The 16758-nt window shown below is 33.9% G+C and overlaps 1 protein-coding gene across 3 annotated transcripts in view; it reads left to right on the top strand.

Moving 5' to 3' along the window:
* LOC149772478 (antiviral innate immune response receptor RIG-I-like) overlaps window positions 1-16758 on the top strand; it is a 66860-nt gene that overhangs the window by 6437 nt on the left and 43665 nt on the right. For 2 of the 3 annotated variants that reach the window (XM_089947757.1, XM_089947758.1), the window contains exons 2-5: window positions 262-1920; window positions 3647-3715; window positions 8615-8758; window positions 13282-13356. In XM_089947757.1, the coding sequence (XP_089803883.1) occupies window positions 345-1920; window positions 3647-3715; window positions 8615-8758; window positions 13282-13356 (1864 nt within the window). In that variant the 5' untranslated portion in view covers window positions 262-344. The remainder of the gene's footprint in view (window positions 1-261; window positions 1921-3646; window positions 3716-8614; window positions 8759-13281; window positions 13357-16758) is intronic. The other variant, XM_089947759.1, reaches the window with a different exon arrangement.

Here is a 16758-nt window from a genome sequence, read left to right as displayed (position 1 = left end):
GTACTTCACTGCTCAACAATTCAGTCCATGTGGGTGATGGAAGGGAATTTGAAGAGAAATATGGGTTGATTGAAGAGGTGCGGTGCTGAGAAGCATGGAAGAATAATTATATTTTGAAAAGTGCAGACAGTGTGCTCCGTCATTCAAGATTTTTGGTAAATGTGTTAGGTTGGTGGAAGGGGTTTGGTAGAGAACAGTTGAGAAGAAGGTATTTCCACATTGCTTTACTGCTAATGTTCAATATTTCTATTATTATTACAGATCATCTTCAAGTCTAAATATTACATGGCAGCCTAGTGAAGTTTTATCATCTTGAAAAGTTGTGTAAAGTTTTCAAGGAGAGAATGGATAATGACTCACTAAATTGGTTCAGATTTGCAAACTGTTTAGTGAATATCGGAAGTGAAGTACTCCAAAAACTCCTACATTTTCACATAAAGACATGCAGTTTCAGAGAATACCATGACTTTTGGCTGGAAAAAGTAACAGCAGACAACTGTATCTCAGGTGATCTGAATATATTGTACAATTCATTTAGTCAGCAGTATTCAACACTGGATACAGCAAGTCAGCCAATTGTGCAGCAATTACTTTTGAAATGGAAACAAAAAGTTCCAATAATGAAAGTAAGACGACAGTTGCTTGCTCTGGAAAAATGGGAAACGGATTTACAAGACACATCAAGTAATAATGCAGCACTGCAGGTCACACTGAGCAAGTGGTCAAAGGAAATAAAAGAACTTGTATTGGAGCATTCATCAATGTTGACAATTATAAGGAACTGGACCAAAGATTTTATCAACCTGTGCCATATGAATCAGTTGGATCTGTTGCATCTAACTGAAGAATTCAATAAAAGTACAATTACTCTCTGGTCACCTTTCAAGCAAGATGTGGGAGATCCTGCAAATGCCTTGAGAACCTGTCAGCAAAATGAACAAAGTTCTTTTCTCACATTAAAAAGAAACCTGCAAACCTTTTTCACCTCTTGGCAACCAAAGATAGATGAACTTATTGATTCATGGTTGATAAATATTCCAAATTGTCTTAATCAGAAGATTTTGAAGGATCTTTTAACAGATGTGAAGAAAGACCTGCCAGCAATTCACATGGACTGCCAGGTCAAGATTGATGACATTGGTGAAACATGGCACAAAAATGTACAACAGAAGTTGACTAAATGGAACAAGAAGTTACAGCGGGGTGGTAAATCAATAGTGGCTCTACAGGATCTTGCAAGGAGGTGGCATGAGAAATGCATGGTTTTTCCTTCTGTATCTGATCTACAAATCATTGAATTCATTAATTCAAAGTCAGCAGATTTGCAAAAACTAAAATCACGTGCTTTAACAGCACCACAATGGTCATTGCTGTTTCCACCTAAAGGTGTTGTAAACCTACAAGCATTTGACATAACATTGTTATCAGTTCTACTCAGGAATATTTGCACAACTCTGCAACCTGAGTTAGATAGTAGTGGTAAAATAGTGGACACAGACCTTTCTATTTCAGCAGACTTGATGAGATTGACAATCATCAGAAACAATTATTTTGGCCACATATCACATTCGTCCCTAATGACTTCTGACTTTGAAGTGATCTGGACAGAATTGGAAGCAACTTTGTGCCGACTTTCCATGCCTGTAGGAGATGAATTCTGTCAAGAAGTTCAGCAGAAAATATCTGAAATAAAAACATGTTCCTTTGATGCTCGAATGGAAATAAAACTTCAACTGGAGCTTCTCATTTGGTATAAAAGTAACTTAACGTATTTTGATCAAGCAACAGAGGAAAAATTTGAAAGCTGCCTTGCATCTCTTCAAACACTGAATGAAAAAGTTCAAGATTTGCCACAGCAACAAGTTATCCTCATATCAGAGATACAGGATATGAAGACCATGATACAAGATATGAGACAAGGTAATACATTTCATTGATATCTATGTATATTTCTCTTATTCAGATCCATTTTTAAAATGCAATGTTTTGACTTCTCCAGTTGGTCATGAAACCTAACATAACATAAACCCATCACTACATTAATTGACTTCCTTATACACTGCATAATTCATTCATTTTTCTACATTTTTGATGAAAACCATGTACATATGAAAATAAATTTGGTTACGTTACATTTTTCTGATTATTATAGTATTTGAATGAAATAACTGAAATTTTCCGAGCAAACTAGAACTGGCCAAATCACACAGGTTTGTTTTGTCATCCTATACAAAAGCCGAGAGGCTGTACTCAATAAACATGTTATGTTTTGTTTAGGCTTTAATGCTACTCTTTACTGAATCATAGGAACATTATTCATTTGTTGGCAAACCTCAAGGAAAAATCTGAAAAATATTAATTTGTTTAGGAACTATGGTTGGGTCTGATGCACATATAGTTCTGCTTGGGTCAAATAGTGTAATAATACCTAAAGGGTTTGAAAGCATGGTGGATGTTGACAGTTTTAATTGTATATGTCACTGTTGATACAGGCATGGTACTTTAGCCTTGAAAGCATGGTGGATGTTGACAGTTTTAAATGCACATGTCACTGTTGATACAGGCATGGTACTTTAGCCTTGAAAGCATGGCGGATGTTGACAGTTTTAATTGTATATGTCACTGTTGATACAGGCATGGTACTTTAGCCTTGAAAGCATGGTGGATGTTGACAGTTTTAAATGCACATGTCACTGTTGATACAGGCATGGTACTTTAGCCTTGAAAGCATGGCGGATGTTGACAGTTTTAATTGCATATGTCACTGTTGATGCAGGCATGGTACTTTAGCCTTGAAAGCATGGTGGATGTTGACAGTTTTAAATGCATATATCACTGTTGATACAGGCATGGTACTTTAGCCTTGAAAGAATGGTGGATGTTGACAGTTTTAAATGCATATGTCACTGTTGATACAGGCATGGTACTTTAGGCTTCAAAGCATGGTGGATGTTGACAGTTTTAAATGCATATGTCACTGTTGATACAGGCATGGTACTTGAGGCTTGAAAGCATGGTGGATGTTGACAGTTTTAATTGCATATGTCAGTGTTGATACAGGCATGGTACTTTAGGCTTCAAAGCATGGTGGATGTTGACAGTTTTAATTGCATATGTCACTGTTGATACAGGCATGGTACTTTAGCCTTGAAAGCATGGTACTTTTGTTTTAATTGCACATGTTACTGTTGATAAAAGCATGGTACATGTATATTAACCCTGAAAGCATGGTAGATGCTGATCACTGTACACAATTTGAATTGCATGTATCACTGTATATACTGACATGGTACTTTAGGGATATCAAAGGAATGGGGGAAAACTGTGGCAATGGAGATTGTTGATTGTTAAACTTCCAATTTGATATTTTAATATAAAACTTATGGGGCTGAAATTGGGACAGCCAGACTGATGATTAATTGTTATGGTAGAATCATCTATTTTTGAAAAAATCATTGCATATAAAAATATAAATAGAACATCTCAATATGCTAGCTGACAAGAAACGTGCCTGCAGGAAACTTTGTGAATTGAAGGCTTTAAAGATGTTTTCAGAAATAATAATAACTGATAGATCGGTAAATATTTTGCCTTTGTGATCTGTTTGAAGAGGTTCATTTTCTTATACCATTGCTTATTGTTCCAGAGTTTACAATGCAACGTTTGGAAAGAATTGAGCATAGGTTAGCAAAAATGGAAGAACACAATATGTCAAGTAAGTCATTGATTTTATAGTTGTTCCAGGATTCATAGTTGTAAAGGCAATATGAAGTCAAGACTACTTACATCAGTACATAATCTTGTTTTCATTGGAGATATCGGTATGATTTCTTGAGAGTTTTCCATAACAAAACTTACTTGAATGACACAGTATGTCATAATAACTTTCTTTTTTTCATGCTGATAAATTTCAAGCAAGTGATTGATGTTAATTGTGTAAGATTGAAACTGAATTTTTGATCCAAAGTTTATTTTCCAGTTATCTTTTGTATTCACAGTTAAAAAATTTGATATGGCTGTTTCATGCTTTAGGACAAGAAACTTGTATGCTTATTACTTTTGCAAAACTAATAATAATAATGACTTAATAGAGCACTTAATCTTTTTTTAAAAATCTCAGCACTTTACAACTGCAAGTTAGTACATAGGGGGTTTAGATCATTTTGCATACAGACTACATAAAACACATGAAAATATCTCACAAACACTATAAAAACAAATTAATTATTACACAAAATAACGACACAGAATAACAACATGAAACAAATAATTGGGTTTGCACAAAATAATCTGAAATCACAAAGTGAGCTTACAATACAGTATCAATCTAACAATAATGACATATGGTTGAATGCCAAATTTATTCTTGCTGGTGGAAAAGATGTCTCTTGAGAGCACTCTTGAATGTCATCATGGTCCCTTTGTGTCTGAGATTAAGAGGCAATTCAGTTGAAGTAGGTGGGACCTGATATGCAAATGAACGTTGTCCATAGGACTTAGTTTTAACCTATGAAATACAAAGAATATGAGTGTCAGATGATGAGGGCAAGCTTCTAGCAAGAGTGTACTCATGGGTGAGATCAAAAAGGTTGTTCGAACCAGAGGCAGTCAAAAAATGTTACAGAGAGAATAGATTTTATGGTTGATTCTATGGCAGACAGGTAGCCAGTGGAGTTTGTGAAGAAGTGGGGTAGTATGATCAGTTCTTGGTATTCTCAGAATGATCCTAGCTATAGTGTTTTGGAGTGTTTGAAGTTTCTGCAGAATACACAGTGGCAGACCAGAAAGAAGAATGTTACAATAGTCAAGTCTAGAGAGTACTAATGAACACACAAGGGTTTTTGTGGCATCAACTGTGAGAAGATTGTGAATAGTGTTGATGAGTCTCAGCTCCAGGAATGCTGCTTAATAAGTGTTCAGGACATGCTGGTTCAGTAAAAGAGAGAGAGCTATCCAAAGTAACAACTAGATTTCTATGTGATTGTCTAAATTTAATGGCAATATCACTGATATTAATTGATTCTGTTAAATGTTGGGCTTGAGAAATTCTTTGTGAAACATCAAGCATGGCTTCAGTTTTATCATCATTCATTTGTAGGTATTACACCTCATCCTTGACTTTAACATCCGAGACATGCTTATCTGTGCTTTCGATGGTGCTGGCAACTTTATATGGACAGCTGGGTTTGTACAGTTGAGTGTCATCAGCATACAACTGGTGGGACACAGGATGGCAATTTATAACACTTGATAGGGATAGTGTGTATAGAATAAAGAGAATTGGTCCTAGAACAGAACCCTTTGGAACACAGTAACAATGAATTATTTGGGCTGGAATGCTTACCATTACTGAAACAATTTATTTTCTTTAAATATGTTGCCCAATCATAGTCATATCAGTATTTTATTTTAACCATAAGACTTCTTATGATTTGTAGCTGTTGCTAAATTGAATTGGTACCAATCTGATATCCAGTATGGTCGCCATAGAACCCATAGTGAAATGTTTTTATTGTTATTGCTGCAAAATGGAAAGTCATATGAGCATTGGGTTTGCACCAGAGATATCTTCTGACCTCTCATGCAAATGTGCCAATCTGAAATCCATACGCCCACCACAGCAGCTAATTTGAAAATCTTGTTATCAGTGACAAATATCAGAGATGTCTTCAGATCTTGAATTACAAGAAAATCTTTTCGGTTTCTGGAGTGTCTGTCACAGGATGTCAGTACCTTTGAGGGACCATTGATTATCTTTATCAATCTAAAATTAATTCTCTTTTCTAATGTGACATTTAATTGATTTTAAAATAACTTTTGGAAACATATTAATAACAGTTAATCAAAAGTTAAAGAAAATTTACCATTATGAAAAAAAAGTGCTTAAAGAAAAGACACTACAATTGATGTTAGTTGTATGGCTATAAGTATGATAGTAACAACTCTTAGTATAACCGTAACAAATTTTGTAAAAGGATTAACACAAAATGGAGGAGGAACAATTGCTGGTGTTAGTAATGATACAAATAAGATGCAGTTATTGACCCTGATTTAGAACACAGACTGAACATGGATACCACACAGATCAAATTGAAGACCAAAAATGATTTGACCTAGACATAATACACATTCCTTTTGGAAATATGTCAAATCCAAATGTTCAGACAATCTAGGCAATCATCCAGTTAAGAAGATCTGCTTTATAATAAATTAAGACATAGATAAAGTCCAAGTCCTCATTGACCAATTTAAATCTGTATTGATCAAACATGATACCAGATACAAGAAACTTTCTTTGATGTCAGTAGTCAGGGTAACTTCAAAACATTAGCTCTACACAATCAATTTTACCAATGTGACATATGGCATATTAAAAGCAGACAGGTACACAGCAAATATTTACAAGAACACAGCAGAGATCAGATACACTGAAACGTCACCAGTAACAATAGCTACAGTAATTTATATGACATGCATACATGTATATGCATATTTTCTTTTCCTAAATAAATCAAGTGTATGTGATACTTCACAGAATGTGGAAATTTAGGTAAGAAATATGTCAATTTTTTTAGTTAAATACATGCACAAGGCCATATTATTAAGATATCACTTAATGAGGATGGTACAAAAATTAAATTAAACAAAATAAATTGATAAATAAAATAAGCATTATGAGAGCAGAATTTAATTTTTTTAAAATTCAGTAAAATTAAATAAACATCAACCTAATTGAAGTTGACCACTAAGGGGATTTGTGGGAAAAAATATTTCTGGCCCTCAGATAGCATGAAAAATATATTGAAGCTCTGATTTATAGCAAAAAGAACTTATTATATCCAGTATATTAGTTGGAGAAAAAAGAATATTTCAGGTAAAAGAAGAAAATATTCTTCCTCATAAGGAAATCTCAGGCCAACTCCCCCCACAAGTAAATGGTTTGTCCCTAAATTAAATCACACAAATATACACTGAGGCCCTGACCAGGTTTGAAATTGGCTTGCTGAATTCTTTAAAATCAGATATTGTTTTCATCTTACTGTACAGAGAGAATCACACTTGTTACAAAAACCATCAAATATAAATTTTAGTGCCCTGTCCTGTAATTTTTCCATTTAGTCAGAATTTTGCTTGCCAATAATTCTACTGGGCCAATACAAAGGTGCTATACCGACCTTAATTACAAACGTGTAGGTGTTGAGAAATTTCTCACAGAAATTAACCCTACTATAGCCAAGGACCTAGATTTGACCCTGAAAGAATGTGAAACACAAATTTACATAAGAGGTGTTTTTTAACCCTTTACCTCATGCAAACGTCTTTGGATGCCTCTACTCCATTCGCATGGAAGCACCTTTTGACACCTCTACTCCATTCGCTAGGTCATTTGATATGTGTATTCTCCTTCAGGTTTGACCCCTAGCCAGAATGATGCAAGTCCAATTCCTCCATTGGATTCAGCCAAATTGGTTTCCAATGCATGGTGTAGACTTGGGCAAACCACTTTGCCATGCTTCCCTCAGAAGGATGTAACTTTCAAGTTTAGCTGTGCTATTAAATGCTACAAGAACAAACCAAACTGATAATATTTGCCCAATACAAATGCTACTACACTGAATATGCACCTTGCTGAATACTACAGACCATGCATGCAGTCTCTTTAACATGTGTCACATGCAAATTACTTGAACACACCATTTGTTGGTATAATTTGGAATATTTGGAAAGAAACAAGTGATTAATAGTACCAAACAAGTGTTTCCATTCAAGCTTTTCATGTGAAACCCAGTTACTTATCACCGTACATAATCTCTAGGGAAATTTTGACAATACTTTGCAACAGATGTTGTAATCCTTGACTTTTAGAAAGTCTTTGATATCGTTCCTCATCAGATTGTTCTAAGTCACAGCACTATAAAGAAATTCTTCATTCAGGCTGCATTATAAGACATCTTATAGTTCATGGTGATCATTCCAAATCAGTGACCTTTGATTCTGATGTACCACAGAGCACAATAATTAGTCCCTTATTATTTTTGACCTCCCCTTTTTATTAAATCACAAGTCTTTCTCTTTTCAGATGACTTTCATTACGAGAACTGATCTGGATTAAAATAATCTTTGTGAGAAAACTGTGAGGGTAGAAATAATAGACATAAAATATACAAATTTTAATTTCTCCTAAATACCATTTTGCCCAATGGACTATGCCTTGTAAGGGCCCTTTTCTGCACAGAAATAAAAGCACACAAATTCCTCTGACCAAAGCCTGGTTTATGGATCCAATCCAGGTTTTTCTGGATTTTTTTTATTCAAGTAACAGAAATCTCCAGGCAATATCCAGATTTAAGACCCAGTCTAGAATGGATATGACACAAATCCATTGCAGCCTAAAAAATGTATTCAACCCAGACCCAGCCTGAACCTTGATTTTCATGTGCAGTCCAGTTTTTTTATATTCTGTGGCCCAGTTACAAGATTAAAGACTTTCAGTGTCACCCAGACTGTAAACAGATTCAAGACAGACCAACCTAAAACAAGCAATATCTGAACACTTCCATTTCGAAACACAGATTTAATGCAGATTAAAATTTCATAAGGGTAATTTTTACAGATAGTGGTGGACCAGACAGTTCCACTGGTTACCATGCTGCTCCATTTCCTAGCAACCCCAAACATGATACAGCATATGGTTCAGGTGGGATCTACAAAAGAGGGATAGTTGACAATACTGACTTTGATGGCAGACCTTATACAGGTATGCAGCCACCTTCTTGTAACCCTAACAACGGTATGGTAGAGGTCAGGGTCAAAGGGGAGTTAAAGCAGAATATGAATACCCTAGATGGTAAGAAAGGTGGTGATCAGGAGAAGGAATTAACTGGATATTTGCAGACAAAGCCTTTTTAGCCTGATGAATCCAGCCTAGATGGTAAAAAAGGTGGTGATCAGGAGAAGGAATTAACTGGATATTTGCAGACAAAGCCTTTTTAGCCTGATGAATCCAGCAAGACATGACCTTTAGATTTATTCATCAATTTTTAGTTTAAATTTCCCAGTCAGGAAAAACTTGTATATGAGTTTATTCAAGTTAATTCAGAAACCTTAGTGTCTCTTGTATGTGCAGTTATGAAAATTATGACTTGTAAGGGCCAAGATGATCCACAAACCAATACACATCTCTTTTGAACATTTCTTCATTTACTTAAAATTTATAAAATTCATAAAATTATTTCAAACTTAACTTGTGCATGTTATAAAGTGGAAACTAACCAGTGAGGTTGAGGAGGGGTAATGATGATAAAAACTTTATTTAGAGAAGATAACTCAGTTAGTTTCAGAATTAATTTACCTTGAGGCCTTCTATCTGTTATGTACAATATATACAGTATATAAAACATGATGTGAAGAGTCTGGCTTGACACTAAATAATTAAGTGATTTTAAAAATCAAAGTAACAAGCCTTGAACATATGCACAGGCATCTGTGAACACATAAACATATATAAAAAAATCATCCTGCAATGAAAAATTCAACTGTGAAAATGATGCACAATTACAGAAAAGCAGGCAGTATTTAGTTTACTAGAACTGTTCAATTTTCTAAAGATTTCATCCATTCGAGACATTGATTATGAAAAGAAGAAATGCTAGGAGCCTACCTTATGTCACTGGGAATGTTGTTCCATACCTGTGGACCAGTATACCGAAAACCTTTTTTAAACAATTCCTTCTTTGGCCATAATATATTGTAATTTTTACTTCTTATAGACCTTAAATTTGGAGTATCATCAGCATCTCTTTGGTGAAAGATATTGCTTAGATAGACAGGAATGGTTTTTCTCAATACTTTATACATCAATTTGGGCTTTCTAAGAAATATTCTTTCATGTATTGTTAAAATCTTTATATTATTCAGTGCACCCTGGAAATTGTCTGTACATTCATCTAGACTTAAGTAGCAAGCTTCTTTTGTAGTCTTAAAACTGTTGTTATGTTTGAATTAGAAGTATTACCCCAAATAACATTACAATATTCCAGATATGGCTGAATATAACTTTTATAAAAGATGACCCTATACTGAAGAGGAATGTATGTTTTGATTTTCCTCACTAGCCAAAGATAAGAATTTAAACTTTTTTAAAACGTGTTTAATGTGAATAGACCAAGTAAGATTGTTATCTATGAATACACCAAGAATTATATCAGGAGAGGTCATATTAAGGCTCACATTGTCAAAGAGAACCTGGAGCTTGTTGCTATAGCCTTGTTCATTTTATTTGCATTGTAACTAGTAGGGCTTTTGATTTTTCTGTATTTATGATCATACTGTTTTCCTTGCACAATACTTTAGTCTGTTTAGAGCATCTTGTAAGTTATTTTCAAGTATCGTTTTGGTTTTACCCATCTCAGACAGTGTAGTATCATCTGCGTAGAGGTCAGTGGAAGAAATTGAAGTTCATATTTGGGATGCATCCACCTGTTAAGACATGTATAACACAGCAGGTGTCATTACATGATATCGAGTCACCTAGACAAAACTGACTCACAACCCATTGAAATTTTGAATAAGCAACAATCTGCAACAGTTTACTGACAGCTGATTGGTAGAATTTGGGAATTGTTCAATTTCATAAGTAATGCTAAACATAAAGTAAAATAAGTTTAATATGCAGCAAATCACACAATAGGATGTAATTCAGTTGTCACTCACATGGTATAATGTCATATGCCATTTATCTTTGACTAAGTCAAGGGGTCAAATGTCAAAGTTAAGTGTTCATGTATTCTTAGGTAAATATCATATCATAAAATTTCAGTTCACATAAATTACAAGAATGTCAGAATATCCTAAATAAATCATTAAGCTTCTTAGAATATCAGCTTATCAGATCTTTGGCATCAAAATCTGAAGTCACACAAGGTGACCACTCCCACTCCCTCTCATAAAAAAGTAACATTTATGAGATAACAGCACAAAGTTATGATTACAGTGATCCCGTTTTAAAATGCTGTTCATGGGAACTCAAAAGCATACAGAGTTATAGCTAGAGGAGGCTACCTTATACTGGATTACAATGGAAGCAAGACTTTGTTACTGTCAAAATTTTGAATACAAGATATCATTTTTATTATCGAACAAGTTTTATGTGCAAAAAACACCATAAATGGTTAATATCAGACAGAGACTGAAGAAAAAAGAAAACAAATTAATTATTAATTTTAAAATTTAGTATTCATCAAATGTGCCATATTTCTCCAATGATAAAACCAGGAACTGTCCTAAAATAATTTTCATATGTGGGGAATAGGCCTATTCTTGATTTTGAATTTGAACCAAATTATGTAAAATTGGGTGTACTGCACTTCACTGTTCATGAAGTGATAGCATAATGGGAGTCATGCCTTTAAACTTATAATTTACTGTTTAGATGAAATATTTTCATTCTAAAACTATTTGGAGAGCACATCAGTTTTCATTTAAAGAACAGTCCCTTACACACACATACACCCATCTTATGTAACATGTTTAGACTCGATTAAACAGTAACATAAGAAAGAGTGAAAACAACAAGCTTTGAAAAATATAATAAATTATTTCCCTGGAAAAACAGTCAGAACGAGAAAAAAATAACAAGTTTTCCAGAATCAAATCCAAAAACAATCCAAAATAATCCACAAATAAAATTTTAAAAGTCCCAGTAATAAAATGTTCCAATGAATTCAAGTTTGAGTCCCGACGAAGAATCCAAGATGGAAGGTGATGACGTATGCTTTAACCTGTACTGTGTTGAAGTCTATAGTTCTGTGTAGAAACAATAATTAATCCTCTGGTTTTGGAAATCCAAATAAAAATTTTAAGAAATGTCTTTGTTCAAGAATTCTGTAAGAGCACACATAATTTTCCAGGAAAAATGAATTAATCCTATTAAATCCTAATAATCTAAAGAAAAATTAACATATAACTCAAAAGCTGGCTACAACAGAAGAAAACAACTTGACATCAAATGTTTAAAAGCCCAAAATTCTGAGATCTCTCTCTAAACATTCCTATTAATACTAAGTATTTTGCAATTTTGGAAATGCCTAAGTGTGAAATAGAGGATCACATGATCATGTTTACATATAAAAATCACGTAGCCCCTGTATGTCCTTGATAAGAACCAATCATTTTACTCTGAGAATAAAAGTTGTTTACTTGACCCTCAATCCAGGCCAGGAACTAAGTCAAAAATAGAAACAGTATTTCTATTATTAGGTATTTAAGGAAAGATTCAGGTCAAACTTAATTTTTTGGAACATATCAGATTCCTAGTAAAACAAAATTACATTACATTGACATGTAAAGAAAATAAAAAAGATTCCAAAACCCATAAACAATCAAATCAAATACAAATTAAATCAAATATAAATTAAATATATGTAACACACAGAAATGTACACTCTCAGATGTTGTACAAAAAAAACACTCATTTACAAACTCCAAGGTGTTTTACATTGCCTGTTTGTTTTTTGATGCGAATGTAAAGAAAAACTAAGAAACGAAAGCAAAAGTTTCCACCTTTTTTAAAACTTATTAATTCTGTTATTTACTTAGAATGCTGATTTTTCCGGCCTTTTGTGTGATAAAATACAATGTTTAAAATAGGTGAGATTTTGGATTTTTTATGTACTTATTATGATTTGTATATAACATATTTTGCAAGCAAGATTAGAACGTTGATATAAGATCATAACAAATTTTATTTTCTATAAAGACATGCATACATACATACATATCCTGCACCAGTGAGATGCATGATGGATGTTTGTTTCATTCATGCACAATTGTATTGCAGAACGACAAACATTATCAAATCATTTTGTGTTGAATATGTTTAAACCTTTTGTACCCTATTTAGTTACAACCAATTCTTATAACTGTTGTATGATCCTATATTTATGTTCTAAATAAAAGATAACAGATGACAAAATTAGACTGTGTCATAACAAAGTGCTTCAATCATTTTATTCTTGCCCACAATTTCAATACATGTGAATTTGCATTTCAGGTCTGAGATGTCACAGTCACATAGATGAGTGATATCACACCCACCGTGGCCTCTTGTTAATAATTATATCTGATACTGATAAAACCTTGTCTTAAAGTAATTAGAGTAGACTCTTTTTTTAAATATCCTATAATAATTTAATTGTTTGATGTCATCACTATAACTGTATGTGCAAAGCCAATAAAGAAATGATATAATCTTTTTTATTCCTCTTTCATTTTTGTAAATAGCTGATGATGAAGCTGCAGACTGTCACCAATCAGAATCCAAGAATGAGCTTGCTTCCGACTACGAGTCATCAGATGGTAATGTAACCTCTATGTGTTGTATAACAAGTTAAAGCACAAATGTGCTCCAACAGATTATAATCTGCTCTGTTCTGTTTGTCATTTCATCGCATAGACATTGATCTGACCGCACACTAGCCAACAATAAATCTGGGTCTGTGCAGTTCTTAGTTCATATAATATGCTGCTAAAGAAGGTTGCACTGAAATTGATACATTGTTTTCCATTTATTGTAGACATTTACATGCTGTGTTATATTTGATATTAAAATCCTTGATTTTCATTTACTGTAGACTTATACATGCTGTGTTATATTTGATATTAAAATCCTTGATTTTCATTTACTGTAGACTTATACATGCTGTGTTATATTTGATATTAAAATCCTTGATTTTCATTTACTGTAGACTTATACATGCTGTGTTATATTTGATATTAAAATCCTTGATTTTTGTTTTTAGGCTGAGATATGTATTATCCCCAGGTGTTTTTAAAAGCCTCAAGATTATTGCGATACCTTCCCATCTGTCCGTGACCACATCTCCTAAGTTTCTGGGTGGAATTTCATGAAACTTTATTTTTATGTTGTCCCAGTGATAACCATTTTGAAATATGTATCATCATTGGCTCCCACTTTTGAGTTTCTGAGAAGGAGCCAAAGATACAGACATTCCAATTAAGACATTTTGAAATATTTTCCAACCCAACTTTAAATATTTAAAAATATAACAGGATGATACATCAAATTTTGCATTTTGACATCTGTTTAACTATCAAGGGGAAGGGAAATTAGAACCGTCTGAATATACAGATATGATATACTTGATACACAGAAAGAAGCAGGGCGATTGGCAATGGCATATAATTGCACTTGCTTTAGTTGAATTTAAATTTATTGCATTAGGTTAATTCACATGAAGATGCTTTTAATGTAACAGTTAAATGTGGTAATATTCAAAGTAGAGGACCGTTCCAGTGGCCCAGTGGTTAGAATGTCCGCATTGGATGCATCAGATATTGGGTTTGAACCCTGGCTCAGTCATACCAAAGACTAATTAAAATGGTACAGACAGCTGCCTCACTAGGCACTCAGCATTAAAAGGCTAGTGTTAGAACTCATGGTCAGCCTTGTCAAAAATGGCTGTCATCACTAAATTAAACAACAGTTACAAAACTTCTTTTCTGAATCCGCTCAGCATAATTTGATCAAATGTGACAGAAGCATTGTCTTGAGGATCTTTCCAATTTGTTCAGTCAGTGCTGATTTACCACCAAGATTGCCATTACTGACGATAGAAATACATTAAATCACCTCATCTCAAGCTCCATTTTACAAAATTTTACTAAGTTCGGTAAAAATCTCACTTCATCTCAAGCTCTATGAAACAAAACTTTACCAAATTTGGTAAAAATCTCACCTCATCTCAAGCTCCATGAAACAAAACTTTACTAAGTTTGGTAAAAATCTCCCTTCATCTCAAGCTCCATGAAACAAAACTTTACTTAGTTTGGTAAAAATCTCACCTCATCTCAAGCTCCATGAAACAAAACTTTACTAAGTTTGTTGAAAATCATCCAAGCATAAAGGTCTTTTATTTTTATATAGATGATGCCGATTATGCATTCATTATGGCCTTAGATATAAAAAATATACAAGCCTAAAATCAGTTTGTTGTTCTCACCAAATTGGACAGGAAACATCCCAGCAGTAACTGCTTTCTGATTTGTATAAATGATGCAGACCTGCACTTAACTTAAATTAGATGTACTTAATAAATCTAGATAAGCTCTAATATGACTTCTCAAGAAATGCTTAACAGAATTCAAACAAATTCGACAGACAGCATCCAGCTGGCTTGAAGGGTTTTCAGATTTGTTTTAATGATACCAATCCACTACCAAATATGTCATTGCTGCAAATATAAACTTTCTTCAGTGATTTCTAAAAGATCATTCAACAAAACAAATAGGCCAATTTTGACAAAAACATCCTTGAATGAAGAGCTTTAAAATTAATTCCAATCCTGCCAATCTGCCATCAGATATTTCACTGATACTAAACATAGACAACTTTTTTTCAACAACCTCCTAACAGATTTGACTACATGAAAAAAGCACCCTTGTACAATGGGGCCATAACATGTTTGCAAGTAATGCCAATCCAACATCAAATATGGCCACCATTACTAAAATGAGAAAAATATACTTACAGATGAGTATAACTAGAGGCTGATTTACAGAATTCTACCAGCACTGACAAAAAGAATCATGACATAAAGGTCTTTGCATGACTTCATGGCTGTGATAATACAACTTTAATGCATGTACTACTGAACCCTGTCATAAAGGCCTTTACAGGACTTCATGGCTGTAATAATACCTCTTTAATGCATGTACTACTAAACCTTGTCATAAAGGTCTTTACAGGACTTCATGACTGTGATAATACCACTTTAATGCATGTACTACTGAACCCTGTCATAAAGGCCTTTACAGGACTTCATGGCTGTGATAATACAACTTTAATGCATGTACTACTGAACCCTGTCATAAAGGCCTTTACAGGACTTCATGGCTGTGATAATACCTCTTTAATGCATGTACTACTAAACCTTGTCATAAAGGTCTTTACAGGACTTCATGACTGTGATAATACCACTTTAATGCATGTACTACTAAACCCTGTCATAAAGGCCTTTACAGGACTTCATGGCTGTGATAATACCTCTTTAATGCATGTACTACTAAACCTTGTCATAAAGGTCTTTACAGGACTTCATGACTGTGATAATACCACTTTAATGCATGTACTACTGAACCCTGTCATAAAGGCCTTTACAGGACTTCATGACTGTGATAATACAACTTTAATGCATGTACTACTGAACCCTGTCATAAAGGCCTTTACAGGACTTCATGGCTGTGATAATACCTCTTTAATGCATGTACTACTAAACCTTGTCATAAAGGTCTTTACAGGACTTCATGACTGTGATAATACCACTTTAATGCATGTACTACTAAACCTTGTCATAAAGGTCTTTGCAGGACTTCATGACTGTGATAATACCACTTTAATGCATGTACTACTAAACCTTGTCATAAAGGTCTTTGCAGGACTTCATGACTGTGATAATACCACTTTAATGCATGTACTACTAAACCTTGTCATAAAGGTCTTTGCAGGACTTCATGACTGTGATAATACCACTTTAATGCATGTACTACTAAACCTTGTCATAAAGGTCTTTGCAGGACTTCATGACTGTGATAATACCACTTTAATGCATGTACAACTAAACCCTGTCATAAAGGTCTTTACAGGACTTGATGGCTGTGATAATACCACTTTAATGCATGTACTACTAAACCCTGTCATAAAGGCCTTTACAGGACTTGATGCCTGTGATAATACCACTT

Source organism: Sinohyriopsis cumingii, unplaced genomic scaffold (genome assembly GCF_028554795.1).
Source record: "Sinohyriopsis cumingii isolate HCF-2022 unplaced genomic scaffold, ASM2855479v2 utg001460l, whole genome shotgun sequence".
In the NCBI taxonomy this organism is placed as follows: Eukaryota; Metazoa; Mollusca; class Bivalvia; order Unionida; family Unionidae; genus Sinohyriopsis; species Sinohyriopsis cumingii.
This window is presented reverse-complemented; position numbering and strand designations above follow the sequence as displayed.